Source organism: Phocoena sinus, chromosome 12 (assembly GCF_008692025.1).
Source record: "Phocoena sinus isolate mPhoSin1 chromosome 12, mPhoSin1.pri, whole genome shotgun sequence".
Lineage (NCBI taxonomy): Eukaryota > Metazoa > Chordata > Mammalia > Artiodactyla > Phocoenidae > Phocoena > Phocoena sinus.
In genome coordinates this window covers 22432818-22454454 of record NC_045774.1, presented here as the reverse complement: position 1 = coordinate 22454454, position 21637 = coordinate 22432818, and the positions used below count along the sequence as shown (strand labels likewise).

The 21637-nt window shown below is 36.3% G+C and overlaps 1 protein-coding gene across 1 annotated transcript; it reads left to right on the top strand.

The window, feature by feature from the left end:
• The first annotated feature begins 19551 nt into the window (after positions 1 to 19551).
• On the top strand, positions 19552 to 21410 carry GJE1 (gap junction protein epsilon 1). The gene is made up of 3 exons (XM_032650697.1): positions 19552 to 19590; positions 20267 to 20449; positions 21015 to 21410. Exons 1-3 carry the CDS (start codon positions 19552 to 19554, stop codon positions 21408 to 21410), a joined length of 618 nt encoding a protein of 205 aa, XP_032506588.1.
• The last annotated feature ends 227 nt before the right edge of the window (positions 21411 to 21637 follow it).

Sequence of the window (21637 nt, the reverse complement as noted above, 5' to 3'; positions counted from 1 at the left end):
AACAATATACATCAGAGATAAATATCTATTGAAGGAACAAACTTTTTTTGAAATTAATGTGTCATACACTACATTAGATTCCTTAGCATCATGTCTAATTTAACATTTATAAATATTCTATGAAGTAGGTATTTGAATCTTAATTTTACATATGAGACAATCAAAACTCATAGAGACAAGATAACTTTCTTAATTTTATAAAGACATCAGAAAAACTGCATTTTAAAGCTTATTATATTTGACTTCAAAGTCCATTGTATCTCACTGTTCTCAGAGAATAAAAGTGCCTGGGAAAATGTGATTTCTATATAATTGAAGGATATATTTTTAGTACTAAGGCATTCAATGTTTATAAAATATACATTATACATTTCATTGCCTTAAACTGAACAAATGCTTTTCAGAACTATATATAAACATTTCTTGCTATTTCAAATTCATGCAAATAAGTTGGAAACCACAACCAAAAATAAGGACAAAATCAGTCAATTTAAACTAAGCCAATAATGGCACAGATGATATAATAAGTAGATAAGGATATTAAAAATGTTAGCAAAACCTTATTTCATGATTTTGAGGAGGAAGAGGAAAACATTAGCATGTAAGGAGAGACATGGAGCATATAAAATTAAATATATTGAATTTATATTGAGATAAAAACAATGTCTGTGATGAAAAATAAACTTTACAGGATTAACAGCAGATCAAACACTGCAGAAGAAAAGGTAGAGAATTTGATAATATAGTAAGAGGAGCTATCTGAAATGAAATACAGAGAGAAAAAGACTGAAAATAATGAACAGAGTATCAGGGCACTGTATCTGTAACTAGGTCCCTGAAGGACAGGAAAGAAAGGAAGGTTTTTAAATATTTGAAGAAAAAATGGCCCCAAATTTTTCAAATTTGATGAAAGCAAATCCCAGGCAGAAGAAACATGAAGAAAACTCTACCAAGATTGAAAACTAGCTGTTTTCCCACTAAGGTCAGGAAAAAGGAAAGGGTGTCCTTCTTCACCACTTTTATCCAACATTGTACTGCAAGTTCTAGGATTACAATAGGGAAAAAAAAAGAAAATGAAAGGTATATTGATTAGGAAGGAAGAAATAAAACACTCCTTGTTAGGGAATGACCTGATTGTCTATGTAGAAAATCCAAAAAATCAACAACAACAACAAAAGAGCTCCTGTAACTAATAAGCAATTACAGCAAGGTTGCAGAATATAAGGTTAATTTATAAAAGTCGATAAGCCACTTGCAATAAAAGTCCACTTGCAATAAGCAAGTGGAATTTGAAATTAAAAACACAGTACCATTTACACTAGCACCCACCAAAATAAAATACTTAGGTATAAATCTGACAAAATATGTACTAGATCTGAGATTATTAAAGCAGATGAATCCATGGGGAACATAACTGGGCTCAGATACTGGAGATCACGTTACTTGCAATCAAGGTGGCCTATGGGAGACCCACATAGGTATACTGGGTATATAAAGGTATATTTAGGGGTAACCACTCCCACATGAGTTTGTCTTGGGAAATGGAAAAATTTTCTGTGCAAATGTGTTTCCTAATTTCACTCAGGCAGTTACAATACAATGGATACAACATATATGGTAGATAAAACAAAACTGGACTACCAGGTCAAAGAGACCATCAAGGGAAATGAGACTAGACATAGGTAAATCAACACAAACAGAATTCACCTTTAATGCAAAGGACAATCAGAGGATAAAACCTTCTTGCAAGAGTATGGTGCCCCATGATATCTTATTCTAGGGAGAAGGCAAATGAGAGTAAGCTTCTTAGTCTGGTAAAGAAGCTTTAACTAAATGTCTTCCAAAGGGAAGAAATGAACAAAATGGTAGGAAGGAGCTTGTACTCTGAATCAAAAAGAGCTGTTAGATATATTACTACAAATAGAAGCAGAAGTAGCCCAGGATGGGAGGACAATGTCTAGAATGACAGTGCAAGGAGTCCACATACATTCTCCCTAGTGAAACAACCATAATTGGTGAAAATTATAAGTAAACATAAATAATCATTTAACGTCTCTAGAAATTGTCCAAAGTACATACAGCAACTGAAGAAATATTATTCAATATTATCTACTAAATCTAAGTGAAAACATCCAAAGTCTGACATTTGAGACTTGATCCTCTTTTTCTATCCCCCACACTGCTAGCTCTGCATGACAAAATCTCCTCTCTGTGTGGGTGCAGCAACGAACACAAGACTCCCTCTGCCCCCATCAGAGAAACCAATCATTAAGCACCATGAAGAACCATGGTAATGTGATATCACAGACACACGAAAAAGACAATTCTCCAGAAACCAAACTTAAAGTCATGGAATATTATGATCTAACTGATAAAGAATTCAAGATATAATAAAATAAAATAATTTCATTCAGGAATAAAATTAATGAACAGAAGGAATACTTTATCAGAGTGATTGAAATTCTAAAAACAAACCAAACAGAAATTCTGGAGTTGAAGAACTCAATAAATGAGACGAAGAACACATTAGAAAGCATTGGAAATAGAGAAGACCATATGATAGAGAGTATTAGCAAGCTCGAAGATAGAAATATAGAAATGAGACAAGTAGAAGAGGAGACACAATTAGGATGTTAAAAAATGAAGAAATTCTATGACAGTTATCTGACTCCATTAGGAAGGGCAATGTTAGAATAATGGGTATCCCAGAAGGAGAAAAGAGGGAGAAAAGAGCAGAGAGTTTAATGTAAAGATATAAAATCAGAGAACTTCCCAAACCTGGAGAAGGAAATGAATATACAAGTCCATGGAACTAAGAGAACATCAAATTACCTAAAAGCAAAAAGGACTTCTCCAAGATATATTATATTAAAGCTGTCAAAAGTTAGTGACAAAGAAAGAATTTTAAAAGCAGCCAAGGAAAAAAGAATGGTAATCTACAGAGGAACCTCCATTAGGCTATCAGCAGATTTTTTCAGCAGAAACTCTACAGGCCAGGAGAGAGTGGAATGACACACTCAAAGTATTGAAAGTATTGAAAGATAAAAACTCTCAGCCAGGAATACTCCACACAGCAAAATTATACTTAAGATATGAAGGAGAAATAAAGGATTTCCTAGACAAACAAAAGCTGAGGGAGTTCATCAACACTAGACTTGCCTTACAGGAAATAATGAAAGAAGCTCTTCTATCTGAAACGAAAAGGGAAAAGCACACAAAACTTTGAGTAAGATGATAAATAGACATACAGGAAAAATGCAACTCTGTTGGGATAGTTTGTTAAAAACTTAATTGTAGCACAAAGGTTAAAGGGAAAAAAGCAGTGATAGTACTATAACTACTTCAATTTGGTAACAAACTCACAACAGGAAAAGGGATAATTTGAGACAAAAAAATCAAAAATGGGGAAGAGGAAAATCATGGAACCCATATAGGCAAATGAAGATAAGATGCCATTAGCAGAAAAAGGACTATTTTATCTATGAGACAGTTTACACAAACCTCATGGTAACCTCATGTCTTTCAAAAATAGGCAGGATTATAGTTTCTTGGGAGTTAGTAGCTCCCAAGAATTTCATTTGAATTCTGAATTTTGTGCTTAAAGGAATCACCACAATGTGATTCAACATTTTCCCCTCTTGCAGCATATGACTGGAAAGTAGTTCATAGAGGCAAACAACTTGACTTAGTTTTCAGTAGAAGGTGCTTTATGTTTTTCAAATATTATGAAGTAAACATCAAAGAATAAGTATTATCTTCAAATTCAATATAAAGTAAGAATTGAATAAATCTCGAAAATCATTGGATGTGGCATCAGCACTCCTCAAATAAGAGACAGGATGACTAGCATGTCTTTACCCCCTAAATTCTTATTACTAAACTATAATGTATCTTCATGGGCAATAGGAGTTGACAATTCAATATTTTGTGTCTCATTAGCTCCACCTACTGAGTGCTGGTCACATTTCAGAAATAGTTACAAGTAAATGCGAAAGGAACCAAATCAAAGTAACAGAAGGATGACAATAGAATGATTGTATCTCAGCATTTCTTTTAATCCATGCTATTTGAGTAGACATGCAGTAGCCAGAGCAGTGACCGTCAGGTCAAAAAAAATAAGAATTATCTTTAAATTTCATTTATATAAGTATGACACTTAATTTGATTAAAATATTTGACAAAAGCAAATATTAAACCATACCAGCCTTACTCATCAGAATTATAATAAAAATTATATAAAAAATCCATGTGAAAAATCTTTGCAAACCACAAAACACTAAAAAATTTAAAACATTCTATACAATTTAACCCATAATGGAATGCCATTTTCAGTTTTAATTTTTTTCAAAAAACTTTAAAATGCTACATCTGAACTTATGATCTAAGCTAGGCTGTTACTTTAACTTTGATTAATCAAAAAATTTGGGAAAGCTGAAATATTTCATTTCACTGGAAAGAGATTTTCCATATTTGATGTTTAAACCCCTTTCTTAGTATTTTCTCATATCTAAAAATAAAGGGGGGGTATTTTTATAGCCTAAAGTCATATTTTATTTTTCAGTTTTGAAAATGCATTGAATCGTACACACTGAACATGGTGTATTAAGACTCAATTGATGAAAATGGAGTGGTAATTCAAACTTCTGACTTCTCTGAAACAACTGAAAGAGTCAGGAAGCACATGAAGAACTTAAACTGGTTAAGTGTCAAGTTTATTGATATTCAACAATTTTGTCTGAACATTTCCTTTTCACGTAGAGCCTTTGATGTTTTGAAAATATAAACATAACCAAAATATTGAAGTCACTAGTAGTCTCCAAATGTAAATACATGAATATTTAGCAGAAATCTTCCTTTGGCTCAATTCCTTCCTACATTCACATTTTTCTGGCTGTAAACCTCTGGTGATGCCCCAGAGGTTTCTCAGCATGAAGAGCCCAATTATGAAATGGGAAAAGCTCACTCAAAGCCTATACATGCAGTTACAAAGTGCTCTGGAGAGGTTAAAAAACTGATAAGAATTTGGTCCACTGAATATAACCTGCAGTGATATTGCTAGAGAAGACAAGAATTTGAATGCACATAGGTTGGAAAAATAAATTACCTCGTTGCCTTGAAGGCAATCTCCTTGGGTCAAGGCTAAGACCTTTTTCTTTGGTGTTGTGTGGAGAATTATCTCTACCACTTTTTTTTCTCCACATAACTGGGTGGTTTATGGTCAGTAATCTGCTATTTTTTCACAAATTGTCTTTCAAAAAATGGAAAGGGTTCTCATTAGTTGAATGGAAATGATTGATCACGATAACAAATGTCTTTCTCAAAATCCATCATGACTTTAAATCAAGGTCAGGGTATGAATAGGACTTCTACCTTCTTCATATTTATTTTCTCTCTCTAGGTTTTATGTCAGTCTGTGTCTAGCTAATGTCAACAGCAGAAGAAAATAACAACATGCTTCAAGAAATGCAGTCTTGTTAATATTTATTTAAGAGGTACTGACTTGATAATGATCATCAGGAAAACATTTCAGTCAAAAAAACCAAAAATGTACTTGTGTCTACAAATACATTTAATTTCTATAGCAGAAACTTTAATTCAAGGAGAAAATAGACCAGTCCTGAGACTAAGGATGGTGGCACAAAACATAATATTTGTAAAGGTCAGTACAACTTACTGATTAGGGTTTCTATGCCAAATAACTTGCTAGACAGTTTACATTCATTATCTCATGTCGTATTCTTACCAACACTATGAACTCCATACTATTATGCTTGTTTTACCAGGAAGAAAACTAAATTTAGAGAGGTAAACTAACATATCCAAGGTCACCCAGCTAGACAGTGACAGAAGAGAGAACTGAAGTCTAGTGAATCTCCATTCACTAGGAAAAATGCATCCTGGCAAGGAGCTACATGTGATAGGATTAAGAAACACTTTTTTCTAATTCACTTAGAATCAGAGTCAGTTCACCCAGCTGTGCGCCTGTGGGACTGTCTGCCCAAATTGAGTGATTCTTTCTCATTTATACAGAAATGTCCAGGGATCTAGGACCAGCCCCATGTGGTGGCAAATGTTCTACAACTTCAGGGAGAAGTTTGCTTTTAGCTCAGTTGATCAGAAATAGGATCATACACATAAAATTTAAACTTAGCCTGACAAAAAGTATAGAATTTTAACCAGGAAGATGAAGAGTGGGAAGGTAAAGTAGGACATTTTTTTGGAAAATGCAAAGGATCCACCCATTGTTCTGTGTATTCTCTTAATCTCACAAAAACATATACCTACCCAAACACATACACCCACACCTACACAAAAACATATCTTCAGCCTACAATTACTATAGGAAGCTGTGCACAGAATATTTGGCTCAAAGGGGGTGTGTAGCATTATTAAAACCTTGTTTGAATGCAGATAAAGTTCTTCAAGGGGTTCTATTTTTAGAACCTTTTATGAAGAACTCATGCTCAAACGGTACTTCCACTAACAGTCTTGAAATTCTAGAAGGTTGTTGATGCTTTTGAGTTGTGACATAGCAGGAATCAGGGGAAGGTCTCTATATCATATCTGTGATACCACTTGATTCCAAATTACTCTGTCTACCAACTCCAGGGTCTTGCTTTTTCACAAGATCTCCTTGTGTCATTTGACAATTGATAAGCAATTTTCAGCCAGGTGTGACTTAGTCATTCTTTTATTTTCTTATCCATCAAATCTCCATTCATAACTGTTACATATCTCAATAGATTTAAGATCTATTGGCATAAAAACATTTTTCAGATTATTGTTATTGTAAATTTTATCCAGTGAGGCAAATAACCCCATAATTATTATCTTTGTAGTTAACATAATTGCTTTAAACAAATTAACTTATAACATCATCATTAAAAACCTGCCACCTCACCCAAAATAAGTTGTCTTACATACTTTTTTTTTTTTTTTTTTTGCGGTACGCAGGCCTCTCACTGTTGTGGTCTCTCCCGTTGCGGAGCACAGGCTCCATACGTGCAGGCTCAGCGGCCATGGCTCATGGGCCTAGCCGCTCCGTGACATGTGGGATCTTCCCGGACCGGGGCATGAACCCGTGTCCCCTGCATCGGCAGGCGGACTCTCAACCACTGCGCCACCAGGGAAGCCCTTACATACGTTTTATAGATAAAAAGTGTTATTAGGAACTTGCAGCCCATAAACTCACCTTAAATTGTTTGTATCTCAAAAACAAATGATGGGACTGTTTTCCATTCGTTGCAGTGTACAAGGATCTTGTGATGATAAGGTCACTAAAGGTCACTAGACATCCACAAAACCTTTCACTACATCTTGAAAAGTATGTACCCTGAACATATAAAGCTGGATAAATCATTCTTTCTAAAACTATCAGAGACTACGCGGTGGTTTTAGTTCATCTGACTCATAAAACTCGAATAACAATAGTCAGTAGCATATTTATATAATCATCTCACATATGGTTTCATATTTTACCAACTCCAGTACATTTGCATCCTGAGATCTATATTAACATTTTAAAAGTACATTAGCATATCCTAATAATAAGTAGGAATTCATAGAAAAATGGATGTTAAAATTTGCTTCTAAAAGGGAGAAAATATGGTTTATATATTAAGTGTTCATAGCAGGAAAGTCATTAATCAGCTTTCAAAAGCTAAATTTGTCTCAAGCTCATTATTATTCAAAGCAATGAATTTTCCCTGGTAACATGTCACAAAGGGAATAAAGAATGGAAGTTCTAATGATAGCCCAGAAATTTAGAACAGGGTTTTAATTCAGTAATCTGGAGTTTATGCACATAAGACTGATTATATGCACCAAAGTTTGATACTACAAGCATTTCATAAATTAAAGGAATGCTATGTATTTCAACAATGCAAAATATGATTCAGTATATACTGAAATTAAGAAACTGTTGGAGTATACTGCTTTGCCAAATATAAAAGAATCATACTTTTCTCCACTCTAAAGCATGCAACAAAAGCACTTACAATTTCTCATTATGTCCAACATTGGAAAATTACAGCAAATTGATACTCCTGATTCAGAGGCCTATGTCTGGTCTCAGAGAGAGCCAGAGCAATGGATCATCTATATGCCAAATTACCATTCTTTCATTTGGGTATGTCTCATATACATGCTCCCCAAGTGTCTTAGATTGGGTTCCACAAGAATGGACTTTGAGATGATGACATGTGTGCAGAAGGTTTATTGAAGAGTGCTCTCAGGAGTTGACACTGTAAGGAAATGAGGAAAGTAGGACTGAGCAGATGAAGAAACACTTGCAATGTCGCTGCAACTGAAGTCTCCATCAATCCCAAGGGTTGCTCCAGAGCTGGAATGGCCCTTTAGAGTTGTTCTGAAATAGGATGGGAGCAGGCCTTTTAGCTCTGCATCAGCCAGTTTCTGGCCACATATCCCTTTGCTCTGGGAAGGGACACAAGCTTGGGTGAGGCATTTCCCTGCAATGGAGGGCTGTGTTCGGTGAAGAATATATGCATTGCCACCAGCCAATATTCCCAGCAGCGGGGGTATGGTGCAAAGGCAAAGTGCCATAGCGTTCACCACCCCAAGAAGAGAGCTCTGACTCAATCAGGTTACTTCCACTAAGTAAGAACACGTCATTAGGCATGGCCTTCTCTACTGTACCTACTCATGGCCAGTTTCAGCTGGTGTCCTAAGAGCTTGTTCGGTCTGTTGAAGCCAAGTAAATTGGCCTGCTTTCACCCAAAACATAAAGCAAGGACTCTAGCAAAATGGGTATTTAAATGTTTATAGACTCATCTTCAGTACAACTTCTCAATAACAATCCCATCAACAACAATAATAAAATAGTATTTTACGTTAATTTGGTACATACAGTGCTAGGTACCATGTTAAATACTTCTATTTAATCTACCTTAATCTTAATAGCAACCCTATGAGATGTGTACTGTTATTTTTATATTACAGATGGAAAATTGAAACCCAGAAAAAAAAACTGACAAATGTATTTAATATCACATGACTGATAAGTCATGGAACTTAGGGTTTCACACTCCATCATTGTAAGAACTTTACTAAACTATCGACACAACTTGACTTATTACTAACCATATACTACTTGACACTTGAAAAGAACTCTGTTGACTTCTTAATTTTTTTTTTTTTTTTCTGGTACACGGGCCTCTCACTGTTGTGGCCTCTCCCGCTGTGGAGCACAGGCTCCGGACACGCAGGCTCAGCGGCAATGGCTCACGGGCCCAGCCACTCCGCGGCATGTGGGATCTTCTCGGACCGGGGCACAAACGCGTGTCCCCTGCATCGGCAGGCGGGCTCTCAACCACTGTGCCACCAGGGAAGCCCGACTTCTTAAGTTTAAATGTAAAGTTAGATCTACTGCGTTACAAAGATTGCAAAATTGACTTTATACTTATTCAAAGCTATATGATCTTAACTCTTTGGAACATTGTCAAGAACCGTGAAACCAGTGTAAAAGGTTTTATGTTCTGGTAGAAATGGAGTAATGAGGATTGGGTATTCTTTTCTACTTTCTGCATAACAACAACTAGAAAACTGGATCAAAAAAGGTAACCATCATTGTAAAATATGAGACAGCCATTGGAAAACAAGCAGCACAGGACTATAATCACCGAGAAGAGGGAAGCAAACCACGGGAGCCTTGAACAGAAGAACTTACTTCCTCGAGGTAGTTTTCAGGCCACTGATCAGGAAGTGGAAACCCTAACAGAGCCCAAAGTCCTCACTGAATTTAGGAACCAGAGGCAGCATGTGAGGAGGCAGAGATGGCTAGAATTTGGAGGGCAGCGTACTACTGAAGTGGGAGCTAAACAGAGAGAACTTCAGAGATCTGCAGGGGGTTCCACTTAAGGCTTTGACTGAGTACTGATCTGCTTATGCATGAGAAGAAACTTCCCATGGCTAGAGAAAGAACCACCCACTAAGATTTAAAGTACAAACCGGGCTGAGAGTAATTTGTGTCTCCACAGGCGAGTGGAAAGACCTTGTAAAGCAATGTGTACCCTGTAGAGTACTTAGAAACATATTATTTGAGTTGTGAGCCTAAATACGCCATATACTACAAGTTAATCCAAACTCAGCTTTGCAATGCTTTGATCAGGCCTCAAGGGTATCCAACTGATTCCGGTGACCTAGCTGCATGCCAGAACAAATTCTAACACTATTGAAAGTATGACAATACAATACAGCAACCAACAAGTCAAGCATCCAGTATTAAAAATTATCAGTTATATATATACCAGGAAAATATAACCCATAATGAGGAGAAAATCAATCATTAAAAAGAGACATAAAAATGACAGAAATGATGGAACTAGAAAATAAGGACATTAAACAGCTATTAAAGTATACTCCATCCTCCACATCACTCATCATCAGGGAAATGCAAATCATAACCAGAATTAGAAGTCACCTCACACCTGTTAGAAGGGCCATCATAAAAAGACAAGAAGTAACAAGTGTTGGCAAGGATGTGGAGAAAAGGGAATGCCTGTGCACTGTTGGTGGGAAAATTGGTGCAGCCTCTATGGAAAACAGTATGGAAGTTCTTCAGGAAATTAAAAATAGAACTACCACGTGATCCAGCAATTTCACGTCTGGGTATTTATCTGAAGGAAACAAAAACTCTAACTTGAAAAGATATATGCACCCTTATGTTCATTGCATCTGTGTTTACAATAGTCAAACATGGAAACAAGTGTCCATCAGTGGATGAATGAAAAAAGAAAATGCAGAATATATATGCAATAGAAAATTATTCAGCCATAAAAAAAGAAGGAAATCTTGGAATTTGTAACATGGATGGACCTTGAGGGCATTACACTAAGTGAAATAAGTCACTGAGAAAGACAAATATGATATGATCTCACCTATAACTGGAATCTAAATTAAAAAAAAAAAACTGAATTCATAGATAAAGAAAACAGATTGTTAGTTGCCAGAAGTGGGACGTGGTGGGTAAGTGAAATGGGTGAATGGGGTCAAAACGTACAAATTTCCAGTTATAAAATAAACTAGTCACGGGGATTTAATGTACAGAATGGTGACTGTAGTTAATAATAATGTATTGTATATCTGAAAGTGGCTACGACAGTAAATCTCAAAAGTTTTCATCACAATGGGAAAAAATTTGTAACTATGTGTGGTGATGGATGTTGAGGAGACTTGCTGTGGTGATCATTTCACAATATACAAAAATATCAAATCACTCTGCTGTATGCCTGAAACTAAAATAATGTAATGTTGTCAATTAAGACAAAAAGTGAAATAAATATATATATTCCATCTACATTTACAAAGGTAGAGAAAAATATGAACATGACGCTCAGAGAAATGGAAGGCTAAAAAAAGACCCAAATTAAACCTCTACAGCAGGGTTTCCCTGGTGGCGCAGTGATTAAGAATCCGCCTGCCAGTGCAGGGGACACGGGCTCCATCCCTGGTCCGGGAATATCCCACATGCTGCGGAGCAACTAAACCCGTGCTCCACAACCACTGAGCCCGCGCTCTAGAGCCCGCGAGCCACAACTACTGAAGCCCGCGCACCAAAAGCCCGTGCTCCGCAAAGGGAAGCCACTGCAATGAGAAGCCTGTGCACCGCAACGAAGAGTAGCCCCTGCTCGCCACAACTAGAGAAAGCCCATGTGCAGCAACAAAGACCCAACACAGCCAAAAATAAGTAAAATAAAGTAAAATAAATACATTAAAAAAAAACAAAAACGTCTAGAGCAGGGTTGGCTCTGGAAAGATTGGCAATTTTTTTCTTAAAGGGACAGATAGTAAATATTTGGGGCTTATGGGCAATATGATCTTTATTGCAAATATTCAACTCTCACAAAAGCAACCACAGACAACACATAAATGAATGAGCATAACTACACTGCAATAAAACCTTATTTTACAAAAGGAATGGGCTGATCTATGGACAATAAATAGTTCACTGACCCCTGTCCTAGAGATAAAAATATCAGAAATGAAAAATGCCCTGAATAGGATTAGCTTCAGATAAGATTCTGTACAAGATCAGGGAAATTAACATAGTGACTATTCACAATGAAACACCATGAGAACAATGATTTATAGAGAGAATCAGGTATATTTGGCAACATATCAAGCAGTCTTGATATATATACATATTCTTAGTCCGAGAACAAGAGGTGAAGGAGAAAGAAAAAAATATTTGAAGAAATAATGGCTGATTTGTTTTTCCAAATGTGTTGAAAACAAGTCTACAGATACAGAGAGCTCAACAAATTCCAAGCAAATGAAGAAACTGAGGTTTAGAGTTGTTCGATAATTTTGCCAATGTATTTTCATTACAAGCTATGATTCAAATTCATGTTTGCTGTTTAAAGAACCCAAGATTTTACTTATTTGGTAGGCTTCCTCTCAAACTTGATAGAATGACTCTAGTCTCCACAATAAGAGCAAAGGTCATATTTATTGAGAAGCCAAATATGCATCAAGAACTGTGCTCCATGTTATCGCATATATTCTCTCATCTAATTACAGTATCTCTATTAGATAAGAATAATTTTCCCCATTTTACAGATGGAAAAACTAAAACTCACAGTTAAGACAGAATGTTTAAATAACAACCAGTAATAGTAGAAAAAGACATGAACTCAGGTCTTCTGGATTTACAGGCTGTGTTCTCCTATAGAGCTTGGCTATATGGATGGAGTATCTGAAAAAAGAAATAAAGCATACGTGTTATATAACTAGAAACCATGTAGTTTAGGAATATTTAAAATACAAACTCATTGATAAAGATGGAAAACAAGGCCTTCAATTTAACCATTAGGTCAAGTAATTACTGGCATCATAAAAACTACTGACAATAAATCTCAGAGCTAGTAAAATAGCTCCAAGTATGGTTATAAGACTTAGAATAAAAAAAAAAAACATAGATTGTGAACTTATTTACAAATCATAGAATCCAGTCTTTTCATTTTGGAGAAATGGAAACACACCCCAGAAGGTTAAATAACTTGCCTAAAATAACATCATTGGTTACTGACCTCTTATTCTAAGCCATCCCCAGTTCCATTCCAGAAAATATAAATTATTCATGCAGAAGGATAAACCCAACTTTGGCAGGTCAGAGATTTCAATGAGATGTGAATTGGTTAAGGACTGTGATTTATGAATTGAGGCAGCTATCCAGATTGCCTTGTCTCAGCTGTCCTTCTGTGAAGCACACTATTGTGAGCACCTAAATTGACCTCTATTCCATCCCATTCAACAGTCGTTGGATAGCGCACGTGGAGGAGGGTAAATACTGCAACGGTGCAAAACTTATACAGAGATCATTTCTTCTTGTTTGCCAGATATAAAATAACCCAAGATAGTTTACGACACTACTCTGAAGGATTTAATATGTCATGCCTCATTTTAAGCAAGTTCTCAGGAGTATACATGTCAACTACATGCATGTATACACATGTACATATGTACGTGCATACATACAACACAAGCACACATGCTCTTATGTAAGCCCCATGAAGGCAGGGGCCACAACGTTCTTACATATTACCAATACCTTACACAGCAGTTGATACTGCAGGTGCTCAATATTTATTGTATGAATGAGAAAAATGGGTGAATAAGCACAAACGCATAGAAAAGCATAGATCTAGAGCAATACATATAACTCAATTTTAAAGTACTAATTTAGAGCAGATTACTAAATAGTAATAATAAGTAACGTATGGATTGATTTTCATGTGTAAGCTGTCAGGAATAGTGCTTTTCTACACTTTTAATTTATTCAATACTGTCTTGGGTTCTGCACAGAATTAAAGGTTTATCCCCCTTCGGGGTTAGACCACAAAGGTCTTAAACGTTTTTAATCTCAGAAATTTTAGGACATCAAGAATATCTGTCAAAGATTATATGTGACTTCCAGGGTTTAGATTAGTACTGGAAGATAACAGCGATCCATAAATGCCAGCAATTTGTGTGTATGTGTATAGTAGTAGTAGCAGCGGTCGTAGTGCTAAACCTGAGCTTGTCTTCACCCAGCTATCCGAAGTTAAAAGCTTTAAGCAAGTTTGAGCAAGTAAGCTGGTATGGTTGCCTCAAATTTTTGGCCATTTAGTCAGGAAATTGATAGAGGTGTCCTGGTCATTTTTTTAAATCTTTGAGGCTTGGGGAGCAGAGGTGGCTTTTAGTGATTAAATTTACTCAAAGCCCACTGGGGTTCAATCCCACTAGTCCTTGCTGAGCAAAAGTCCATATCTTGCCATCTTAGTAATAGACATTAACAGAAGAGACACGCCTCCCAAATAGATTAAACAGAGATGAAGAGAGAGACACTGAAAATAGACATGGCATTTGCATGTTATTTATCCTTCCCTGAAACATTCTTACTCTGGCCAACTCAAAGTTTCTTTACATTGAAGAAAGTAGTGGTTCTTCCTTGTTTAAGAAAGATTATTAATATGTTAATATCCTATAGTCTCCACAACAAGGAAAAATGAATAGAAAACAATTGATGGTTCAAGCTCTCATTAAAGACAGGAGGAATAGTCCTCCAAGCGCTTTAATAATCCACATGCAACAACCCTGTGAGGTAAATACTATTGTCATCCCCGGGTAAGGAAGCTGAGATTGAGATAGTAAATTTTCCTGAGATCTCAAATCTAGCCAAATGGTGTAGATTTTCTGACTCCAGAGCCCCTGATCCCAGATACCATGTGGTCATTTCGCCTTACACTGAGGCCAAATGGGAAAGAAACTTAAGCTAAATTCATTTCTGTGGAGTCCTTCATGTTTCTCAAGTACTCCCCCAGCATGTATTATACTTGGCTAGCTCTCTTCATGGCCTTTCATATTCACAATGAGATCTGGCCAGGAGCATGGGATAAGGGCCAAGCTCTGCAGAACCATCCAGCTGCTGTGTGCCCTGATAACTCTCTGAGCTCTTCTCAGAGAAAATAAGAATGTCTGAGCTTATTTCCCCTTCATTCCCTGTGTTTCAGGATCCTAGCAATCAACCTATTAATATCCTCAATAATATCCTTTAGCTTGTCATTTAACAACAAGTAACTCATTCACTGTCTGTCCCTACCTGATTTTGCCACTTACTAACTGTAACTTTGGGTAAATTGCTTAAACCCTCTAAGCCTCATCTGCAAAATAGATCTATAAGAGTACATACTTTACGGAGTTGTAAGAATTTAGAGAGATAATTTGTTTAAAACTCTTAGTAGCAAATAGAAACCGTTCAATAAGTGTAATACATTATTATTAGCTTTTAACTACAGGAGAGTTCTTTTCCCATCTGTTCTAGTCCTTCTCATGTTCCTTTCACACCAGGAAGTAGGGGTTCAATGTAACAGCACACGAGCCTGACCTCAAACTTTAGTTCTCATAAATCGATTCTAGGATGCTCTACGAAAGAAAGTACATATCCATGATTCTCAAATTGCATTTTGAAACAGCCAAGATTCTTGAATATTAGATTTACTCGATTCATGCCCCCAGTCATGTGATAGATTGTAAAATTACTGCAAATTCTTCATCTTTCCACATCCATGCCACTGGAATGTGACTTCAGATCTTCCCACTAAGAGCTGGAATCTAAGTTTGCGGTGACACTTGCTTTGGCCAGTGGAACGTTAGCAATCATGAATCAAGCAGAAACTTGAAAAGCTCTTTTTGCACATTTGGGCTTTTCCATTACTTGCTGCTTTGGGAACTCTGCAATCACCACCATAATAAGCCTGGGCTAGTCCCCCAGATGACAAGAAACATGTGCCATAGTCACCCTTATCACTCCACCCAAAGCCTGCCAACCACCTGACCTGAGTGAAGTCATTCTAGATAACCCTTCTGGCAGCTTATCTGCATACTGACCACACATACACGTGAGAATCCAGCAGAGGTCAACTGAGCCAGCCCAGACAAGGAAAAATAATCACCCAAACCATAAGCTAAGTAAGTGTTTGCTGTTTGACCATTAATTGAGTGGCTTGCTATGAAAACAATTCTTAACTGATAGAGATATTGGTACCAAGGATCAGGGGCTACTATAACAAATACGTTAAAAAAACATGACATCATCTTTGGGACCAGGCAGGAGGCAGAAGGTAGAAAAGTAACAAAGAAACTATTACTAATGTCAGGGAAAGCAATGAGAAACTATTAGTGAAAGCTGGAAAAGCAGTGAGGAAACTACTGTGACAGGCTGGAAATATGGTAACCTTTACTATATGTAGTGAGACAATTAGCACAACAGCCACCTGAAATAACTTGGAAGGTAAAAAATGATTAATTAAATGTTGGATTTGACTAAGGAACATCCCAGAGAGAATACTAAAGGTAACAGTTTGGTACTACTGGCCACATTTTATAAGGTATAAGAAGAGAGAGATTACCTAGTGAAGGAGCCTAGAGATGAGTTTGCAAAGAAAATTTGGGGAAAATATAGTGGGAACAGGACTTGCTACACAGGAATTCCTTTCTTTCTTTCTTTTTATCCCTAGTGTTGGCCAGTAGAACTTTCTCATGTAAAACATGGTTTGAGGGTAAAAAACAAATCATTCATGTGACTATAACGGCCTTGATAAGACTCAAATACTTAAGGCATGACTAATGATCATCTCAATCGATTAGACAAGAGTTTTCTAAAAATCTTAAAACCATGGTCTCAGAGAAGCTTAATCCAAAAATAGCAGTAAATAAATAAATAAATATCTGTAAAATAATTGTGGGTATAACTTTTTTTTCCAAATTAACTGCATTAAATCTAATACATAGAAAACTCAAAAAATGATTAAGAGACTTGTACAAGTAAAAGAACTACTAATTTCAATTAAAATAAAATAGTGGTGAAATTGTAGAAATGACTTCTGGTGCCCCAACTTTCTTCTAACAAGAAGCAGTTTGAGGAAGATGATCAGCTTCGAATATAGCCATTCTTTTAAAGGCAAAAGGGAAGATATTTTCAGCCAAGGACCCACTTCCATTAAGCAGTAGAGTACAGTAAATTAGGGAGCAACTTTCAGGGAATAGTACTATACCTTAATCACGGGCATTTTCTGACTCCAGGATAAGAAGAACTGGCAACATTTCCCCTGCAAGATTTCAAAATTGTTATGGACCAGTGACAGTGATGTGCCTCTGTTAGAGTGGAAGCATCTATTGGAATCATCCTACCCCTTATCATCATTGTATATTGACTTTGTATGGAAAATAACTTTTCCTTTTGTTTCATTAGATTCTGGATCACCAAGAGTCACCTCTGAGCCACAGCCAGATTTGCACATGAGACAAATCACAGAACCCTGGACTCAAACTTTAATGCTATAATTAGATGAGAGTTCTGACATCCTGGGATTAAGGTGAAGACATGTAGGAGAGATATGAATATATGTGATCATAGGGCACACTGTGGTAGAATATAAAGTTGGCCACAGATTTTTTTCTATCCTTGTACCCACAGCTCTGCAACATGACTTTGCAGGTCCATCAAGACATAGAATCTATTTCTTGAATCTGGGTTGGGATTGTAATTCATCTTGCCTAATGTAACATCAGCAAACATGAAGCAAGCTGAGGCCTAAATAATGCTTGCACACTGGGGATTGCCCTCTTTTGCTGCTTTTGGAAACTTGCAACTATTAACATGTAAGGAAGCTTATGTTGTCACCCTAATTAACAGCCCTACCAAGTATCATACATGTGAGGCCAACCTCACTATCTTACCTGCTGAGTTCACCTTACATTTGGAAAGTAAAACTTGGCATACATCATTCATTTCTTAGCATCTTCCCCTTGGGAGCAGGTTGCCCACAGAGATCAATAGTTCTATTCTGCTCTTTTCATGCATAAATCTTATACAGGAGGGGGCCGCTCCATGCTGGAAAGGCAGCCATGATACAGCATTGACCTGGCCTGCACCTGTGTCTGCCTGAAAGTCACACTTTCCCAAAGAGTTAAGCCATGTCCCTTTTCCAACCAAATCTTTATGGTAGTAAGAGTGTAACAAAGGTGACATTTTGGCACCCATCTGCCTTATTCCTTTGTCTTATGATTCAGTCAGGTCATAACCCATAAGAGGAAGACCAGTATTATTTATTTTGCCTCTCATAGATCCCAACAATGAAATGATGCTGCATTTTCCTCTTCTACACATGCAATTAAGGTTCAAGACAATTTCATTCATCTCTGGAAAAACACAGGAAGAACTTTGATGATTTTTACAAGTCTGACACCTGAATATATTTGTCTAAACAAAAACATTTACTACTGTACAATGGTAGAAGTCAAAGCAGGATTCCTCTCATGCCAATGACTGTTTTGGCTTTTGGATACCCCTTCGAAGGAATCAACACACAGTGAACCTGGAATTCTGTTTCACAGAAGATGAGAATATATACCAATTTCTCCTACTCAGCAGTTCTGAGGGGTGATTACATTGCCCATTTTAATTTTTTCCTATCCAATACAACAGTCTGGTTCAAAAGGCCGCTGCATCTTGCTCATTGGTTATAACTACATGTGTTATGCAATCACTTCTCCACTTGCTGACAAGAGCAATGAAGTCAATTGGAGTTATCACTTTCACAGATTGCAAACAAAACAAAGATGAGAAAAGCAAGTGAAGAAATCAAGTTTGATCAACCATTGGCTGAATAGTGTTATAGGCGGCTGGAAGAGAGCGAGCAGATGTATTATCAGTTAGAAGGCAGCCACTTGTTCTTGGCCCCTGCTCATTCTCCGTACCCATAACCATGTCTAGCAGATGATGTATCTACTGAGGACAAGAGAAAGGGAGGGTGGGATTATTCACATGATTTGTGCTAGATCCAGGTCTTATCTTGGTTAGCAGTATCCTAGCTTTTTCCTTAGAATCAAGATCTAACTGCAGATTTTTCCATGGCTGTGGTAAGTATTCATCAAAAAGACAAAGATAGTAACACATTAGTAATATTCAGTGATGTAATAGCTATCATAACCTGCTTTACAGTTTCTTAAACTTCCCAGAAATCAGTTTTATTCCATGGAAGTAAACAAGAAAGAATCAGGAATATTTCCCACATACCTATCTTTTCAGACATACCTAAAAGGAAGCCAAAAAAAAAAAAAAAGATCACTTGACATTTCAGAGAAAACTCTAAGCTAAAGAGTCCGCTGCTTTACACGCAGGCAATTCTTAGGTAACTGAGAGGCACTGAGTGTCAGAACCCTCGCCGGCCTGGCCTCCTGCTTTACTGGCACTCCTGTCTGGCTGGCTGGCTATGCTGACAGTGTAAATCAAGGGATTATCAGATTGACCACATGCCCTAGTCTTTTGTTTCTTTGTTTTTGTTTTGTTTGGGGAGGGAGAGAGGAAAGTTGACTGGAGCTCCAGAGATCTATGAAAAAAGAAAAGGAGGAGGGGAGAGAAATGTGCAGTGATAAGTGCTTTCTGTTGTAAAAGTTATGATGGAAAATAAGAGTTTGATTCTGGCAGAAACAAACTGGCAATGTGGGTCAAGGATTAACCCACAGGGATGCTGGGATAACATCTCCTGAGACATGTCTCTAAATTACATCAAAAACTTCTATGAAGGATGTGTAAGTATTATACAAGCAGCAGCAACAACAATTGTATGAGTCCTGTTATTTTAACCTGACTTGCATGAGTGCTGATGAATAAGGTCCTCTACGTGTATGGAGAATGATATAAATATCAACCATTTGCTTCAACATATTCTGAATTTAAATAATTGTAAGTAGAATAATTCAGGAAGTACTTTTAGCTGTTGGTGCTTTAAAGCTGATCGCTCTCTCAATTTGATAATTGAGAAGAGAAGCTGTAATGACAACTAAATAAACATTATTTGCTTATTAAGATAGTGTGTATACTCATGAATTAATGTTGGATTTATTATCCAATTTTTTAAAAAGGTACTAGATATACTAAGATTACCTTGATTTTATTGCAAAAGGATTACAGGGGTAAGGGATAGTAATTAAATTCAAAGCTTTTTACAAGTTTCCAAAATTATTTATGTCATTAGCAACAAGTCCCTATTTGACTGTTGCACTTCAGATTTTCAAAGTGAAAAGGGTAAGAAATCTCAAAATGCAGGATTTGAATTGGGCTTGATGATCTCTAAGTTCCTGTCTTTCTTTGAAACTTTATGAATCTTAAATTTTTTTAAAATGTGATAATGAAAACATTCTTTAAAATATCCCCCTTTAATGTTTGTTTTCAAAAGTTTTTTTTTTTCTCCTAAAACTGTAACAGATGAAACCTCCCACCGTGATCGGTCAATTCCACACCCTTTTCTTTGGGTCGGTCCGAATGTTCTTCCTTGGGGTGTTAGGCTTTGCAGTCTATGGGAATGAGGCTTTGCACTTCAGTTGTGATCCAGACAAGAGAGAAATAAACCTCATCTGTTACAATCAGTTCAGACCAATCACTCCACAGGTAAGTGTTTCTGTGTGCACAAATGTAAACCTTACTCCACACCAGATAAAATTGTTTTCTTTTTAAATGTAAAATGATGTCATAATAAGATGAAGAATATTCTAACAGGTATTATTTCTAGAATAATTACCTTTTTAAAATATTAGCTGTATATTTCAGGTAAATTAATTTGAGTTGGTCAAGAGTTTCTTCCAAGTCCAGCATCCTATTATCCATTGATGTTAGAATTATACTCCAGGCTTGTAATTAGAAATGGAAATTGAGTAGATACTAAAATAACGTATTCCATCATTATTAGTAATTGGTAGGTGATGACAGTAAAATATAACTACTTTTTTACAATTACTAAGTGTTTAAAATTTTAAACTCTAAACATCTTGGTAATTAAATGAGATTATGTCCAGCATTACCACCTTCATTATATTATTTTTATCCTCATAAGACTTACAAAACTTAGAATTTTTAAATTAGCCTCTATTGAGGGTCAGTGAATTATGGGTTTTTTTAGTGTGTTTTTTCATTACGTGTTGACTGATTTGACTAAGATATTTCTGACATACTTTAGGTGTTCTGGGCATTACAACTAGTGATTGTCCTGGTTCCTGGAGCTATTTTTCATCTTTATGCTGCATGTAAAAGCATCAATCAAGAATGCATTCTTCAAAAGCCCATCTACACTGTGATTTATATCCTCTCTGTTTTATTAAGAATTAGTCTAGAAGTGGTAGCATTTTGGCTTCAGATTCACCTCTTTGGTTTCCAAGTAAAACCTCTCTACCTGTGTGATGCTGTGTCTCTTCGGAAAAAATTTACTACCATAAAATGCATGGTGCCAGAACACTTTGAGAAGACCATTTTTCTCATTGCAATGTATACATTTACTGTAATTACAATAGTCTTATGTGTTGCTGAGATTTTTGAGATAATATTTAGAAGATTATGCTTTCTAATTAAGCAATGACCAAAAGGTTGATTACCTACTGTCATGCCACAATTATTTATCATCCATTTTTATTTAGTTTTACCTCATTCAGTGAGTATCTCAATTTCAAACATAAATATCTGTTCTTCAAACTAATCTCAGTGTGTCTAAAATTTATGTCTAGTATAAAGTACAATACTCAGTTCTAAGGCAGAGATTCTTTTTCTTTTTCTTTTTTTTTTTTTTTGCGGTACGCGGGCCTTTCA